Below are 14,495 nucleotides of genomic sequence, written 5' to 3'. Positions count from 1 at the left end.
GAAAAGGAAATCAGTTGTTACTCTAGGTGGCTGAAGTATTATATGTTTATGAAGTTCTAGTTAAATTAGGTATCTGCTGCTGTAAAATTTAATGCAGTCATTACTTTGGATAGTCCTAGCATGAATTAAATGTTGTTGTGATACCGTTTCCTTTTGTTAAAACACTTTTTTTTTATATAGGATATTACAACAGAGGAAGGAAGTGAATATGCAGACAGTGTGATCCATGGGGCAATAACCGATGCATATCATTTATCAAGATGCTCAGAGGCCATGTCAGCTACTTACTCATCAGATGCATTGACAGAAGGTAGTATTTATGCAAAAAGTGAAGCTAGCAGTAACAGTGAAGATGCTGTTCAAGGAGTTTATGAAAACTTCCGGCGTGAGCTTCAGATGAGTTCAGTTAACACAGAGAACCTTGAAGAAGCAGGATCTGCAGGCAGTGATGAACAGAGCAGTGGCACTCTGAGCTCTCCTGGCCAGTCGGACATTCTTAGTGCTGCACAAGGCACTGTTCGAAAGGCTGGAGCATTGTCTGTCAAAAACTTCCTGGTACACAAGAAAAACAAGAAAGTAGAGCTGGCCCCACGCAGAAAGTGGAAACATTATTGGGTTTCTCTGAAAGGTAAATACCATATTTATTTATTTCTGAATAGGAATTTTGTAAAAATGATGGTTATATTTTTTTTTTTATAACTTGATGAACCACACATTTGAATTTTACATTTTATCTTTAAAATGTTACTAATCTTCAGCCTCCTTATTTTAGGAGAGTGTTATATCACATCTTTTTAGTAATATTAAGATTATTTATCTTTTCAGTAATATTAAAAAGGTAAGTTTACATGGGGATAATATAGTCATGGAGGACTTTAACTTCCTAAATATTTACTGGACTAAGCTTGCAAAGAGCGGAGCAGGAGTTTTTAGAAGTACAGTGCTTTGTTTTTTTAACACAGTATGTTAAAGCAGGGGCAAGCCTGTTTAGATTTAGTATTTAGTAATAATCAGGATACAGTTTAGGGTATAGAGGTAATTGAACCACTAGGGTCAAGTGACCATAATATAAAACGATTCTCAGTGTTTAGGAAGACTATAAGTGCAAAGACCAAAATTGTTAAGTTTAACTTTGTTAGGGCAAATTTTCAACAGTTATGGCAAACTCTAATAATGATAAAGTAGGATAAGCTTTTAAGTGTGGGGACAGTCGAGGAGCAGTGAAACAGGTTTAAAAATGTCTTGCATATAATACCAAACAGGTACATCCCAAAATATAGAATTAGTTGGAGAACAACTCTGTAGTTGTTTAATAAGGATTTGAAAAAGAAGCTGCAAAAGAAAAATATCTGTATAAGACTAATAAGACTGCACAGAAGATGGTATGTGAGACTTAAAATGTATTGTGTCATTACGTTGGGAAATATGAGATGCTTGAATATAAAAGCACCACAAATGCAGTTGTATGTCGGCATTTTGCTTCACCATATTGAACCATTCATCAAACATTGAAGCATGCACATTGATCCTGTAGGATCCGCATAGCGGCTTTCTGTCACATGTTGGTAGTAAACAGAGACTCTGACGTCACGTTCCAACTTGATCACACTGTGCCCCCCGACTTTTTATTGGTTCTGCAACTCGCGTACGTGTCGCATTAATTTCTGAGGACTTTCTCAGAGGACGCATCAAATGAACACTGGGAACGCATGGCAGTCATGATGCGTGTGCGTACACATTCTGAGCCTGAAGTATAAACCAGCCCTAAGATGAGACATGATTCGAAGTGTTTAAAATTATTAAGGAAATTAGTACAATGGATGAAGACTGTTACTTTGAACAAAAAGTTACAAAGTTTTTCCTAACATAGAGAACCATAGACACATGCAAGTACTGTGGTAGACAGTATGACTTTAGGGATCTTCAAAACTGGACTTGATGTTACTTTGGAAGATTTAACGTGCATAGGGCTGGTGAGCTTTCTTGAAGTGAATGGTCTGTTCTCTGTCTAGATTGTTCTGATGTTCTCAAATATCATTTTAATATCATGAATAATTTATTTTAATTAGGGCTGCACGATAACAGAAAAAATGATTATCACGATTATTTTGCTCAAAATTTTTATCACGATTAATAATGACGATTATTCCTTTGGTAAATGAAGTCTGTGACCAAAGCAGTGTAGCCTCGGCCAGTTATTCACAGATGCTGCCCTAATCATATTAGCTGCGTTGTCCGTTGTGATGCACACAAGTCTTTCTTCCACCAAGCCCCAAGCGGACATCGCTTCTTTGAAGCCCACTGCAATAAACTCCGCTGTACGGTCTTGTGGGAAAAACGAAGTTTGCAAAAACTTGCTTTTCATCTCAAACTCGCTGTCAATAAAATGAACTGTCAAGCTCAAATAAGGTTCCGCAGTTCTGCTTGACCATAAGTCGGTCGTGGCAGCAAAATATTCAAGGCCGAGCCTGAGAATTTCTCTTTCTATTTCTTTTCGTTATTTCGCATACAGCGAGGGCTGCGCAACATTGGAAAAATGGTTGCGTGAGGGAATGCTGTATCTTTTATCAAGTGTTGCGATCATTTTGTTAAACCCCTCACTGCTCACGGTGGTTATTGGACACATATCCTTGGCTATATGGTACGTGATCGCCTCTGTTATTTCCCGGTGTCTTTGCGAGCTAGGCACAGGGCCGCTGCTGGCCAAATGGGTGCCCTAAGCAGGAATTTACTTTTGTGCCCCCTCCCCCAAATATTACGGAAGTAAAAATAAAATAATAAAAAAAACACCTACTATAGGGGCCAAAATAGAACTTTATTCAAATAAAAGTAAATACATAAATAAATTGTATCATTTATAAATTACAATTGTAGCTCTACAGCAAAAAATACAAACTAAAATTACACTTTAAATAAAACATTTATAATAAATAAAATAAACAATAATAAACTGAAATAAAATCAACACTGTCATCTGCTGGAGCTTTCCAAAGTTCAAAATTTACAAAGGCACACTTCTGCTTTTTCTTGAGGCAAAGTCGTAAGTGAGCTCTTCATATGATAAAGCCTTTGCTAATTCAGAGTTGATGCTGACAATTGCCAGACCACTCATGCTCTCTTGTGCCATAGATGAGCGCAAGTACGTTTTGATGAGCTTCATTTTAGAAAAACTTCGCTCAGCAGAGGCAACAGTTACAGGGAGCGTCACTGATATGCGCAGAGCAATCCAGAGATTTGGGTACAGAGGTGAGGGCGCGCGCGTCATCACGTGTGCTTAGCCTACTCTGCGTTCACCGTAAAATGCAATATATACGTTTATATTTTTGTTTATTTGTATATGTATATTATTAATATTAATTTATTATTATAATATATAAAAACGATTTTTTGAGCAGCTGGGATGGTGCCCCCCTGGGAGTTGGTGCCCTACGCAGACTGCGTACTCTGCGTATAGGGAGCGGCGGTACTGGCTAGGCAGATATGGTATTGCGTTGAACAATGTCCCTGATATTGTTGTCTGTGTTGTGGATGGCTGGTAATTTTTTGTTGTTGCTGTTTGTGCCTTCAGTCGTTGAAATTCTTGATAGTGTACTTTGTGGTGGCTTTTAAGGTGGTTGATGAGGTTTGTTGTGTTACCTTGGGACGTTTGGACGGAACAGTAGCAAAGTTTGCACAAGACTCGTACCTGATCAACATCACATTCCTCGAAATCGAAATAGTTCCAGACAACTGAGTATGACCCCTTTTTAGGAACTAACGATCGCACTTCTACACGTTGCTCTGCCATCATATGTTTATTCTGACTGACTGTTATTGCTGCTATTGACTTCTGCTGCTTCAGAAAGCGCTTGCAATCTAGACGCAGTAACGTCATAGTGACGCAGTCCAATCCGTAAACTCAGCCCATAAAAAACAGTTTGGTCTTTATACTGTAAAATCGCGACGATATTTATTAACTGATCGTGGGTCATAAATATCGTTATCATGAGAAAAGAAAGATTAATCGTGCAGCCCTAATTTTAATGCTGTTTATTATTTTTACAGTTTTAAACATAGATTATTTGAATTTGAGACATTGCAAATTCTAGTTTATTTTATACTGTATTTTTAAGTTTATTGCATAAATAGCCATCCTCTGCGGCTCCACCTACGTTGAAGTGAAACAGGACAGCGAGGAGGGCTCTGTCCGGCTCTCCACTCCTGACGTCACGCTTCCCCCTCCCCTCGGCCCGTAGCTTCTGTCTTGGATTACCACAAATACATTGCTCCTGCAAGCAAACTATGATTCTTAGCGTGATGAGAGAAGTCGCCACATCAACCAGAATGTTCAAGCAAATTATAGAAAAAAAAAATCTAAATCTGTTACGTAGTTCTCTTACTCGCTAGCAAAGCAGATGTAAGGTATGCTCCGAGGCTGGCGAGTGAGTGAGGAGGGCCTTGCCCTCCTCCCCTCAGCCCGCTGTGTTTGTCTCGAATTTGGGCAAATAAATTGGTACCGAAAGCAAACTATAATATATATATATATATATATATATATATATATATATATATATATATATATATATATATATATATATATATATATATATAGGTCACAAAATCAACCAGAATGTTCAGGCAAATTTAATTCCATTAAGTAGTTCTCTCATGAAACGCAGACAGACATACAGACAGACTTTGGATTTCATTTAGATAGATAGATAGATGTATGTATGTATGTATGTATGTATATATATATATATATATATATATATATATATATATATATATATATATATATATATATATATATATATATATGTATATATATATATGTATATATACAGTGGTGTGAAAAACTATTTGCCCCCTTCCTGATTTCTTATTCTTTTGCATGTTTGTCACACAAAATGTTTCTGATCATCAAACACATTTAACCATTAGTCAAATATAACACAAGTAAACACAAAATGCAGTTTGTAAATGGTGGTTTTTATTATTTAGGGAGAAAAAAAAATCCAAACCTACATGGCCCTGTGTGAAAAAGTAATTGCCCCCTGAACCTAATAACTGGTTGGGCCACCCTTAGCAGCAATAACTGCAATCAAGCGTTTGTGATAACTTGCAATGAGTCTTTTATAGCGCTCTGGAGGAATTTTGGCCCACTCATCTTTGCAAAATTGTTGTAATTCAGCTTTATTTGAGGGTTTTCTAGCATGAACCGCCTTTTTAAGGTCATGCCATAGCATCTCAATTGGATTCAGGTCAGGACTTTGACTAGGCCACTCCAAAGTCTTCATTTTGTTTTTCTTCAGCCATTCAGAGGTGGATTTGCTGGTGTGTTTTGGGTCATTGTCCTGTTGCAGCACCCAAGATCGCTTCAGCTTGAGTTGACGAACAGATGGCCGGACATTCTCCTTCAGGATTTTTTGGTAGACAGTAGAATTCATGGTTCCATCTATCACAGCAAGCCTTCCAGGTCCTGAAGCAGCAAAACAACCCCAGACCATCACACTACCACCACCATATTTTACTGTTGGTATGGTATTCTTTTTCTGAAATGCTGTGTTCCTTTTACGCCAGATGTAACGGGACATTTGCCTTCCAAAAAGTTCAACTTTTGTCTCATCACTCCACAAGGTATTTTCCCAAAAGTCTTGGCAATCATTGAGATGTTTCTTAGCAAAATTGAGACGAGCCCTAATGTTCTTTTTGCTTAACAGTGGTTTGCGTCTTGGAAATCTGCCATGCAAGCCGTTTTTGCCCAGTCTCTTTCTTATGGTGGAGTCGTGAACACTGACCTTAATTGAGGCAAGTGAGGCCTGCAGTTCTTTAGACGTTGTCCTGGGGTCTTTTGTGACCTCTCGGATGAGTCGTCTCTGCGCTCTTGGGGTAATTTTGGTCGGCCGGCCACTCCTGGGAAGGTTCACCACTGTTCCATGTTTTTGCCATTTGTGGATAATGGCTCTCACTATGGTTCGCTGGAGTCCCAAAGCTTTAGAAATGGCTTTATAACCTTTACCAGACTGATAGATCTCAATTACTTCTGTTCTCATTTGTTCCTGAATTTCTTTGGATCGTGGCATGATGTCTAGCTTTTGAGGTGCTTTTGGTCTACTTCTCTGTGTCAGGCAGCTCCTATTTAAGTGATTTCTTGATTGAAACAGGTGTGGCAGTAATCAGGCCTGGGGGTGGCTACGGAAATTGAACTCAGGTGTGATACACCACAGTTAGGTTATTTTTTAACAAGGGGGCAATTACTTTTTCACACAGGGCCATGTAGGTTTGGATTTTTTTTCTCCCTAAATAATAAAAACCATCATTTAAAAACTGCATTTTGTGTTTACTTGTGTTATATTTGACTAATGGTTAAATGTGTTTGATGATCAGAAACATTTTGTGTGACAAACATGCAAAAGAATAAGAAATCAGGAAGGGGGCAAATAGTTTTTCACACCACTGTATATATATATATATATATATATATATATATATACAGTCATATGAAAAAGTTTGGGAACCCCTCTCAGCCTGCATAATAATTTACTCTGTTTTCAACAAAAAAGATAACAGTGGTATGTCTTTCAATTCCTAGGAACATCTGAGTACTGGGGTGTTTTCTGAACAAAGATTTTTAGTGAAGCAGTTGTATGAAATTAAATCAAATGTGAAAAACTGGCTGTGCAAAAATTTGGGTACCCTTGTAGTTTTGCTGATTTGAATGCATGTAACTGCTCAATACTGATTACTTGCAACACCAAATTGGTTGGATTAGCTCGTTAAGCCTTGAACTTCCTAGACAGGTGTATCCAATCATGAGAAAAGGTACTTAAGGTGGTCAATTGCAAGTTGTGCTTTCCTTTGACTCTTCTCTGAAGAGTGACAACATGGGATCCTCAAAGCAACTCTCAAAAGATCTGAAAAAAAAGATTGTTCAGTATCATGGTTTAGGGGAAGGCCACATAAAACTATCTCAGAGGTTTAAACTGTCTATTTCAACTGTAAGGAATGTAATCAGGAAATGGAAGGCCACAGGCACAGTTGCTGTTAAACTTAGTTCTGGCAGGCCAAGAAAAATACAGGAGTGGCATATGCGCAGGATTGTGAGAATGGTTACAGACAACCCACAGATCACCTCCAAAAACCTGCAAGAACATCTTGTTGCAGATGGTGTATCTGTACATCATTCTACAATTCAGCACAATTTGCACAAAGAACATCTGTATGGCAGGGTGATGAGAAAGAAGCCCTTTCTGCACTCACGCCACAGAGTCACTTGTTGTATGCAAATGCTCATTTAGACAAGCCAGATTAATTTTGGAACAAAGTGCTTTGGACCGATGAGACAAAAATTGAGTTATTTGGTCATAATAAAAAGCGTTTTTCATGGTGGAAGAAGAACACCGCATTTCAAGAAAAACACCTGCTACCTACTGTCAAATTTGGTGGAGGTTCCATCATGCTGTGTGGCTGTGTGGCTAGTTCAGGGACTGGGGCACTTGCTAAAGTCGAGGGTCGGATGATTTCAACCCAATATCGACAAATTCTTCAGGATAATGTTCAAGCATCAGTCACAAAGTTTAAGTTACGCAGGGATTGGATATTCCAACAAGACAATGACCCAAACACAGTTTGAAATCTACAAAGGCATTCATGCAGAGCAAGAAGTACAGTACGTTTGCTCTATTTACTAATTAATATATTATCTGTAAATATAAGACTCCAAATATACTTTTTGTCTTTTACTCACTGATTATGTTTTATTTTCCTTTTGTCTTAGGTTGCACATTATTCTTTTATGAAATTGATGACCGATCAGGAATTGACCACAACAGCATTCCAAAACATGCAGTTTCGGTTGAAAATAGTATTGTTCAAGCTGTTCCTGAGCACCCCAAGAAAGATTTTGTTTTTTGCCTCAGTAATTTACTCGGTGATGCATACCTTTTCCAGGTTTGTATGTCTGAGATTACCATGCAAGTTTATACATAACAACATACATTACTGCAGGAGTGGCCAACCCACTGCTCCCGAGCCTCATGCGGCTCTTACGTTCATATCGAAGTTTGTGTTTGTGTTTTTTTTTTAATGTTCGTGTTCACTTCACTTGAGTTCAGTATGGTATTTTCGTCAAATGCGCATGTGCGTGAGAAGAAAATACCGCAAAGTTTCCTAGTAGGGGCAAGATCATTTAAGTAAACAATTTGTGTCAAGTTCGCTCTCAAAATGGCAGGGAAAAAATGCACAGTAAAACGAAAATATGAAGATGAACACAGGATATTTTTAACAGAGTGGGAGAGTTTATATTTTTTTGTTGAACGTAATGGCAAGCCATTCTGCCTTATATGTCAGGTGTCATTAGCGCATTTCAAAGCGTCAAATCTTCAGCGCCACTTCAGCTCACTCCATGCTAACATCGACCAGGAATTTCCAAAAGGGACTGAACTTCGCAAGCATGAGTTGGTCACTTTGAAAACTCAGGCAGAAAAGCAGATACAGTTTTTCCGAAAATTTCCGAAGCACTCGGAGACCGTAACGCTCGCATCGTATCAACTGACTTGGAACATTGCACGGGCTAAAAAGCCATACAATGAAGGGGAGTTCGTTAAAAAATGCGTCGGTGACGTTGTTGAAATCTTGTCTCCTGAAAACGACAAACTAAAACGCATGGTATCAGACGTCCAACTGTCCCGCCACACTGTTGAACACAGAATATCGGACATTAACACGGCTATTGAATCACAGTTGCACTCTGACCTTCAGGCGTGTGAATATTTTAGTGTCGCATTGGATGAGAGTTGTGACAACTCTACAACTACAAGACAAGCCTCAGTTGACAATATTTGCACGGTCTGGCAAACGTTTGGTCTGTGTCAAACGATTGTGTAATCAAAGAAGAACTCTACTAACTGCAATAGCCACGGATGGAGCGCCAGCCATGATCGGATCTGTGAATGGGCTTGTGGGGCTGTGCAAAGCTGACCAAACATTTCCCCAGTTTTGGAATTTACACTGCATCATCCACATGAAGCAACTCGTGTCTAAATCATTGAATTTAGACAACGTCATGAAGCCTGTGATGGAAATTGTCAACTACATCCGCACACATGCGCTTAACCACAGGCATGTCAAGAATATAATCGCTGAGCTGGACTAAGGGCTTCCAGGTGACCTGCCGCTACACTGCACTGTGAGGTGGCTGTCAAAAGGCCAAGTACTCTCTCGCTTCTTTGAGCTTTTGGATGCTGTGAAACTGTTAATGGAAGAGAAGGACAAGGACTATCCCGAGCTCTCTGACCTCAAGTGGATTATGGATCTGGCCTTTTTGGTCGACATGCTGTGTCACTTGGACAGAGTGAACCTGACCCTGCAGGGTAAGTTAAAAATGCTGCCTGACCTGGTGCAAAGTGTGTTTGTGTTTGTCAACAAACTGAAGCTGATCAAGGCACATATTCAAAAGGGAGATTTAACGCATTTTCCCCATGTGTATGATGTGGCTCTTTATGGTAACACAGTAAAAAATGTGGCTCTTGGTCTCTGACTGGCTGGCCACCCCTTCATTACTGTTTGTATTTTGTTTCTGAGATTCAGACAATAAAGCTACAAAACCATGTTCAAATTATGTTGCATAGAAATACTTGTGTAATATTTTGTTAAATTAGCTAGTATCCTTAGTATCCTTTCTAGTTTTTAGATTATCCAGAATACTGTTTGTCATACATTTTTACTTATGGTAGACACTTTTACATTGAAACTTTTGTGTTGTGCTTTCCAGGTATAGCAGATACTCTGAGGTCCAACAATGTGTTTAGCAACTGTAGCATTTATCCTCTATAATGTCATTTTATTTTTATTAACAGACTTGTAATCAAACTGAGCTAGAGAATTGGATAACTGCAGTTCACTCTGCCTGTGCAACTGAAGTAGCAAGACAGCATCATAAGGAAGACACGGTGAAGATGCTAAAAGCAGAGATCAAGAAACTAGAACAAAAAATTGATATGGATGAAAAGATGAAGAAGATGGGAGAAATGCAGCTTTCTGCCGTATCTGATTCAAAGAAAAGGAAGACCATTTTGGAACAGGTAAAAGCAAATTAACTCTGTACCATTTTACGCTTACAATAAAAAAAAAAAAGGTTGTTATGCCACACTGTATAAAAGTTGACTGAAGCCCTAACACATAAAAATTTTAATGCTGCAGACCAGAAGCTGTAGTTTGTGTGAACAAGGCTGCCCTTTGTGTTGTAGAGTTCAAAAATGTTAGAGAAATAAATCCTCTACCAGGACAAGTCTGATAAAACCTTTTAAGTCAGTTATCAGGCCAGAGAGGTTTTGTCCATCTGCGTCATTCATTTGCCCTTGCAGCACCTGCAGAAGAGGGAGCACCTATCACAGCAGACTGTTACAGAATGATCAAAATGGTCAAAAATACAGGTAGAGGGTTATATTTATAGACAATGGAATTTGCATGATAATGCTGAATTAATGCTTACATATCAAACTCTTGATTGGTTATAAGACATGAGGTATTTTAGCATAGAGCACAACCAGCCTAAAATCAAAGTCTTTCCCCATTAAATCCTTGTTCTTCAATATTGCTTGAATTCAGCTCTTGTTTTGTTATGAAAACTGTATACATACCAACTAGCAAGTCTTACTTTATGCATGAAAGAACATTACATCAGCCAGTTTCTTGGATTATCCCCCTGCTTGTTTAATAGCTGTCTCTTTGTGACATTTCTAAAGCAAATGTTTATATATTTCAGTGTGCACTGCAAACCAAAATACTTAACTATTTTTACCTCTAAATTATTATTTTACATTTGTCATCAATTTTGTTTGCCATTGTTTTTGCACTCCTCACTAGCTATTTCTGTAAACAACCAGAGAATTGGAGGTTGTATGTAGACTTGACCAAAATGATCTCTTAATAAAGAACATTGCACCATCTGTATATTTGATGAAGAACATGAGCAAAAAGTATCTCTTTGTAAAGATAAGGTATATTACATCCACACTCATTATTTCAACTTCAATTAAATGTATTAAAGGAGTTGAATAAGAGCATACTAATGACCATGGATGTGATGTTAAATTTAATTCAAAATTAATTAAAAACTGTATAGCAATAGTTTACATACTATGGAATCACAGTTTTAATCTTTGCAACCTGACAGCAAATTTTGAGCAAACCTTTACCATATAAAATATATCCATGTAAAAAAATTGATGTAATTGTAACTTTTTCAAGTAGGACTCTAAGACTTCAAAGGAATAAAATTTTCTCTTATTTATGAAGTGGGTTTAATTTCACAATAATCCATTTAGAATAACACCTGATGGAATATCACTGCTTCATGAACAATATATTGTTCAATATATTCGTACATTATTTTGGTGGCAGTTTGCCTTATCTTACTCACTTACTATAGCACAGTGGGAAAAGTATTCTTAATCTACTTAAAAGGAGCTCTAGAATTTTGCATAGAATTACTAATGTTGTCCTTAATTAAGTATGTTGCTACCCTTTTAGAATGCTTCAGTATCACTAAATGATTACTTAATATCATTCTTTTGTTTTTCTTAGTTCCTAGATGGGTAAGGAAAGGGATGTCAGATTTCACTTAAGTAAGATGCAGTACTGTATATCTTACAGATCTATAATATACTTGTTGTAATTTAAGTTGTAAAATCTGATATTAAATATATGTTAGAGACATTTACATTTACATCTTGCTTGCCTTTACAGCCTGGCAGAAATCAATCCTTGTTGTAATGGTTGACTTAATCATCTTCCAGTCTGATATGAGGGGACTTCCCTTATCAGCTATTTGAATATATTTAAATAATGTTCCTTTTTCTCTGAGTTGGTTATTTTCTGAAGAGGCTCTGTGAATGCATCTGCTTAGAGATTTCTGATTAATTTTTCACATTCTAGGTGCACATTCTTGCAATTGTACAGAGGTTGCTTCATACATATAATTCTGTTGAAAAATTAATACTTGCACCAATAATGGCAATTAAGACTCAACATTTAATCTCCACCATTATTATGCATAGAATGTGCTTTATTTTAACCAGTAGTAGCCCCCAATGTCATATATGTCTGAGAAGTGTAATGCTAGGAGATAACTTCTTTATTTCTCAGACTTCTTATATACCTTACATAAACATGTACAACATAAGGTAAGTCTGAGCAGCCAAAAATATAAAATTGAGATCTGGCATATATATCTATTCTGTAAGACTTATGTCTTTAAATCTTTCCAGTATCATAGGAAATAAAACACAGAATTAAATCCTCCCTTTAATTATTATACATTTTTAACCAGCAGTGCAGTGTTTACAGAATACCAAAAATAAATAAATAAAGAAAACAACAACAAATTTGCATTTATATCGTACATATTAATTTAATAGTGAAGAAATTCAATGCAAAACAACAGTCTATTCAAATAAGTGTGTAGCCCATTTTCCTGCAGCTGTAATTGGATGTAAAGTTTCTATTAGGATGCTAATTCTGTTAAAAAAATCTGTAGTATTCACATCATATTATTTATACTACAAATTCTTTGCTTCGATTTGCTTGCAAGTCATTGCAAGAAGAATTCTTAACTGCTTGGAAATGATTCTGAAAAAACTAATAACGAATATGCTTTATTGTTTATCAAGAGTAAGCAGGTTCTGCTATAATCGTCAGAATTATGATCTTTGCTCTGTGTATTGCAGTGCACACTACTGTGTATAATGTCGGTTTCAAAAGACTAATCACACTAATGATGAGAACACACCATTTCCTATGTACTTCTGTCTTTTACAGTAATATGACCACATTATAACACTTCTTCATGCTAGTCTGTGTAGTATATTTTCATTATGAAAATGTGCTATGATTGCTTGCTTTGGTTGACAAACATGTGATGGCCACTTTTGTATGTCCACACTGCAGCAGTCAGAACTGGTTATGTAAGTCCATCTGCTCAGCACAAAGCCAATGGAAAGTAAAAATTGATTGGTAGTCTTTAGAAGTTGATAACAGTTGTTGAACTGAATTTTTTTTGAATGTTTAAGGCTATTTTACTTTTTTGTTTTTGATTAATTTTACACCTTTGCTGTTTGTGTTTAATTTCTTTTCCTGTTATTATTTTTGTACTGTGGATAGATGTACTTCCAGGTGTGGTAGTAATTTAACATCTGATTAAAGAAAGAAACATCTCATAACAGGACAAATCAGTTATCAGGCAGGAGAAGAGCTCATTGTATCTTTTAATTACTCCTCGGCAAATGCTTTAGAGGGAGCGTTCTTCAAAAGCAGGCTGTTACAGAATGGTCAGAATGATCAGCGAAACAAAGAATAGAGGTTCATTTTATAATCTATTGAATTTACATGCAGAGTCAATTCATGCAAACATTTACTTTGGTTGGTTCGTTGGTTTACAACCAAATGACTTATATAAAATAAATATATTATATTATACTAGCTGTGTAAGCCAATCCTAGAAACTATTGAAGTTGTCAGAAAAAAAATCGAAATGTAGAGATATCAGGTAATTGAAAGGAACTACTCTGGGCATCTCTCCCCTACGAGGTTTCATTTTGCGGATGTGCTCACCTCGCTTGTGTAGTAGCAGCGGGAAGAAAAATGAAAGGGATACTGTTTTGCCAATGTGCTTGCCACACTTCTGTAATAGCTGATAAGTGAGTGACTTTCTCTTCGGGTGTTTTGTTTGCTGATGTGCTGGCTTCGCTTGCGTATCCTTGGAGGTGGAGCCCTTAGCCTGACTCCACCTCTCACTTCTGGGCAGAACAGACACACACACACACTTCCACATGTAAACGTTTATATGTAAGATTCTGGTGGTTCTTTTATGCCTTTGAGTTGAGCCACCACCCTTGAAATTTCTGTGCATATAACAACTGTCCATTCTGGTTCTTTACAGGACACCTGCTGATTTCTTAGTCATCTCTTAGTCATATTTCAGTATTTTGTCGTCCACTTGACCTGTACAGTAATCCCTCCTTCATCGCGGGGGTTGCGTTCCAGAGCCACCCGCAAAATAAGAAAATCCGCGAAGTAGAAACCATATGTTTATATGGTTATTTTTATATTGTCATGCTTGGGTCACAGATTTGCGCAGAAACACAGGAGGTTGTAGAGAGACAGGAACGTTATTCAAACACTGCAAACAAACATTTGTCTCTTTTTCAAAAGTTTAAACTGTGCTCCATGACAAGACAGAGATGACAGTTCTGTCTCACAATTAAAAGAATGCAAACATATCTTCCTCTTCAAAGGAGTGCGCGTCAGGAGAGAGAGGAAAGCAAACAAATCAATAGGGCTGTTTGGCTTTTAAGTATGCGAAGCACCGCCGGTACAAAGCTGTTGAAGGCGGCAGCTCACACCCCCTCCGTCAGGAGCAGGGAGAGAGAGAGAGAGACAGAGAAAAACAGTCAAAAATCAATACGTGCCCTTCGAGCTTTTAAGTATGCGAAGCACCGTGCAGCATGTCGCTT

General features: G+C 37.5%; 1 protein-coding gene across 5 annotated transcripts in view; it reads left to right on the top strand.

Annotated features, from left to right (window-relative positions):
• The window catches only part of LOC114641433 (TIAM Rac1 associated GEF 1), a 471,138-nt gene that overhangs the window by 139,616 nt on the left and 317,027 nt on the right, over positions 1–14,495 (top strand). For all 5 annotated transcript variants that reach the window (XM_051925737.1, XM_051925739.1, XM_051925738.1 and 2 more), the window contains exons 4-6: positions 181–628; positions 7,760–7,932; positions 9,840–10,064. In XM_051925737.1, coding sequence (XP_051781697.1) covers positions 181–628; positions 7,760–7,932; positions 9,840–10,064 — 846 coding nt within the window. The remainder of the gene's footprint in view (positions 1–180; positions 629–7,759; positions 7,933–9,839; positions 10,065–14,495) is intronic.

Source organism: Erpetoichthys calabaricus, chromosome 4, assembly GCF_900747795.2.
Source record: "Erpetoichthys calabaricus chromosome 4, fErpCal1.3, whole genome shotgun sequence".
In the NCBI taxonomy this organism is placed as follows: Eukaryota; Metazoa; Chordata; class Cladistia; order Polypteriformes; family Polypteridae; genus Erpetoichthys; species Erpetoichthys calabaricus.
This window is presented reverse-complemented; position numbering and strand designations above follow the sequence as displayed.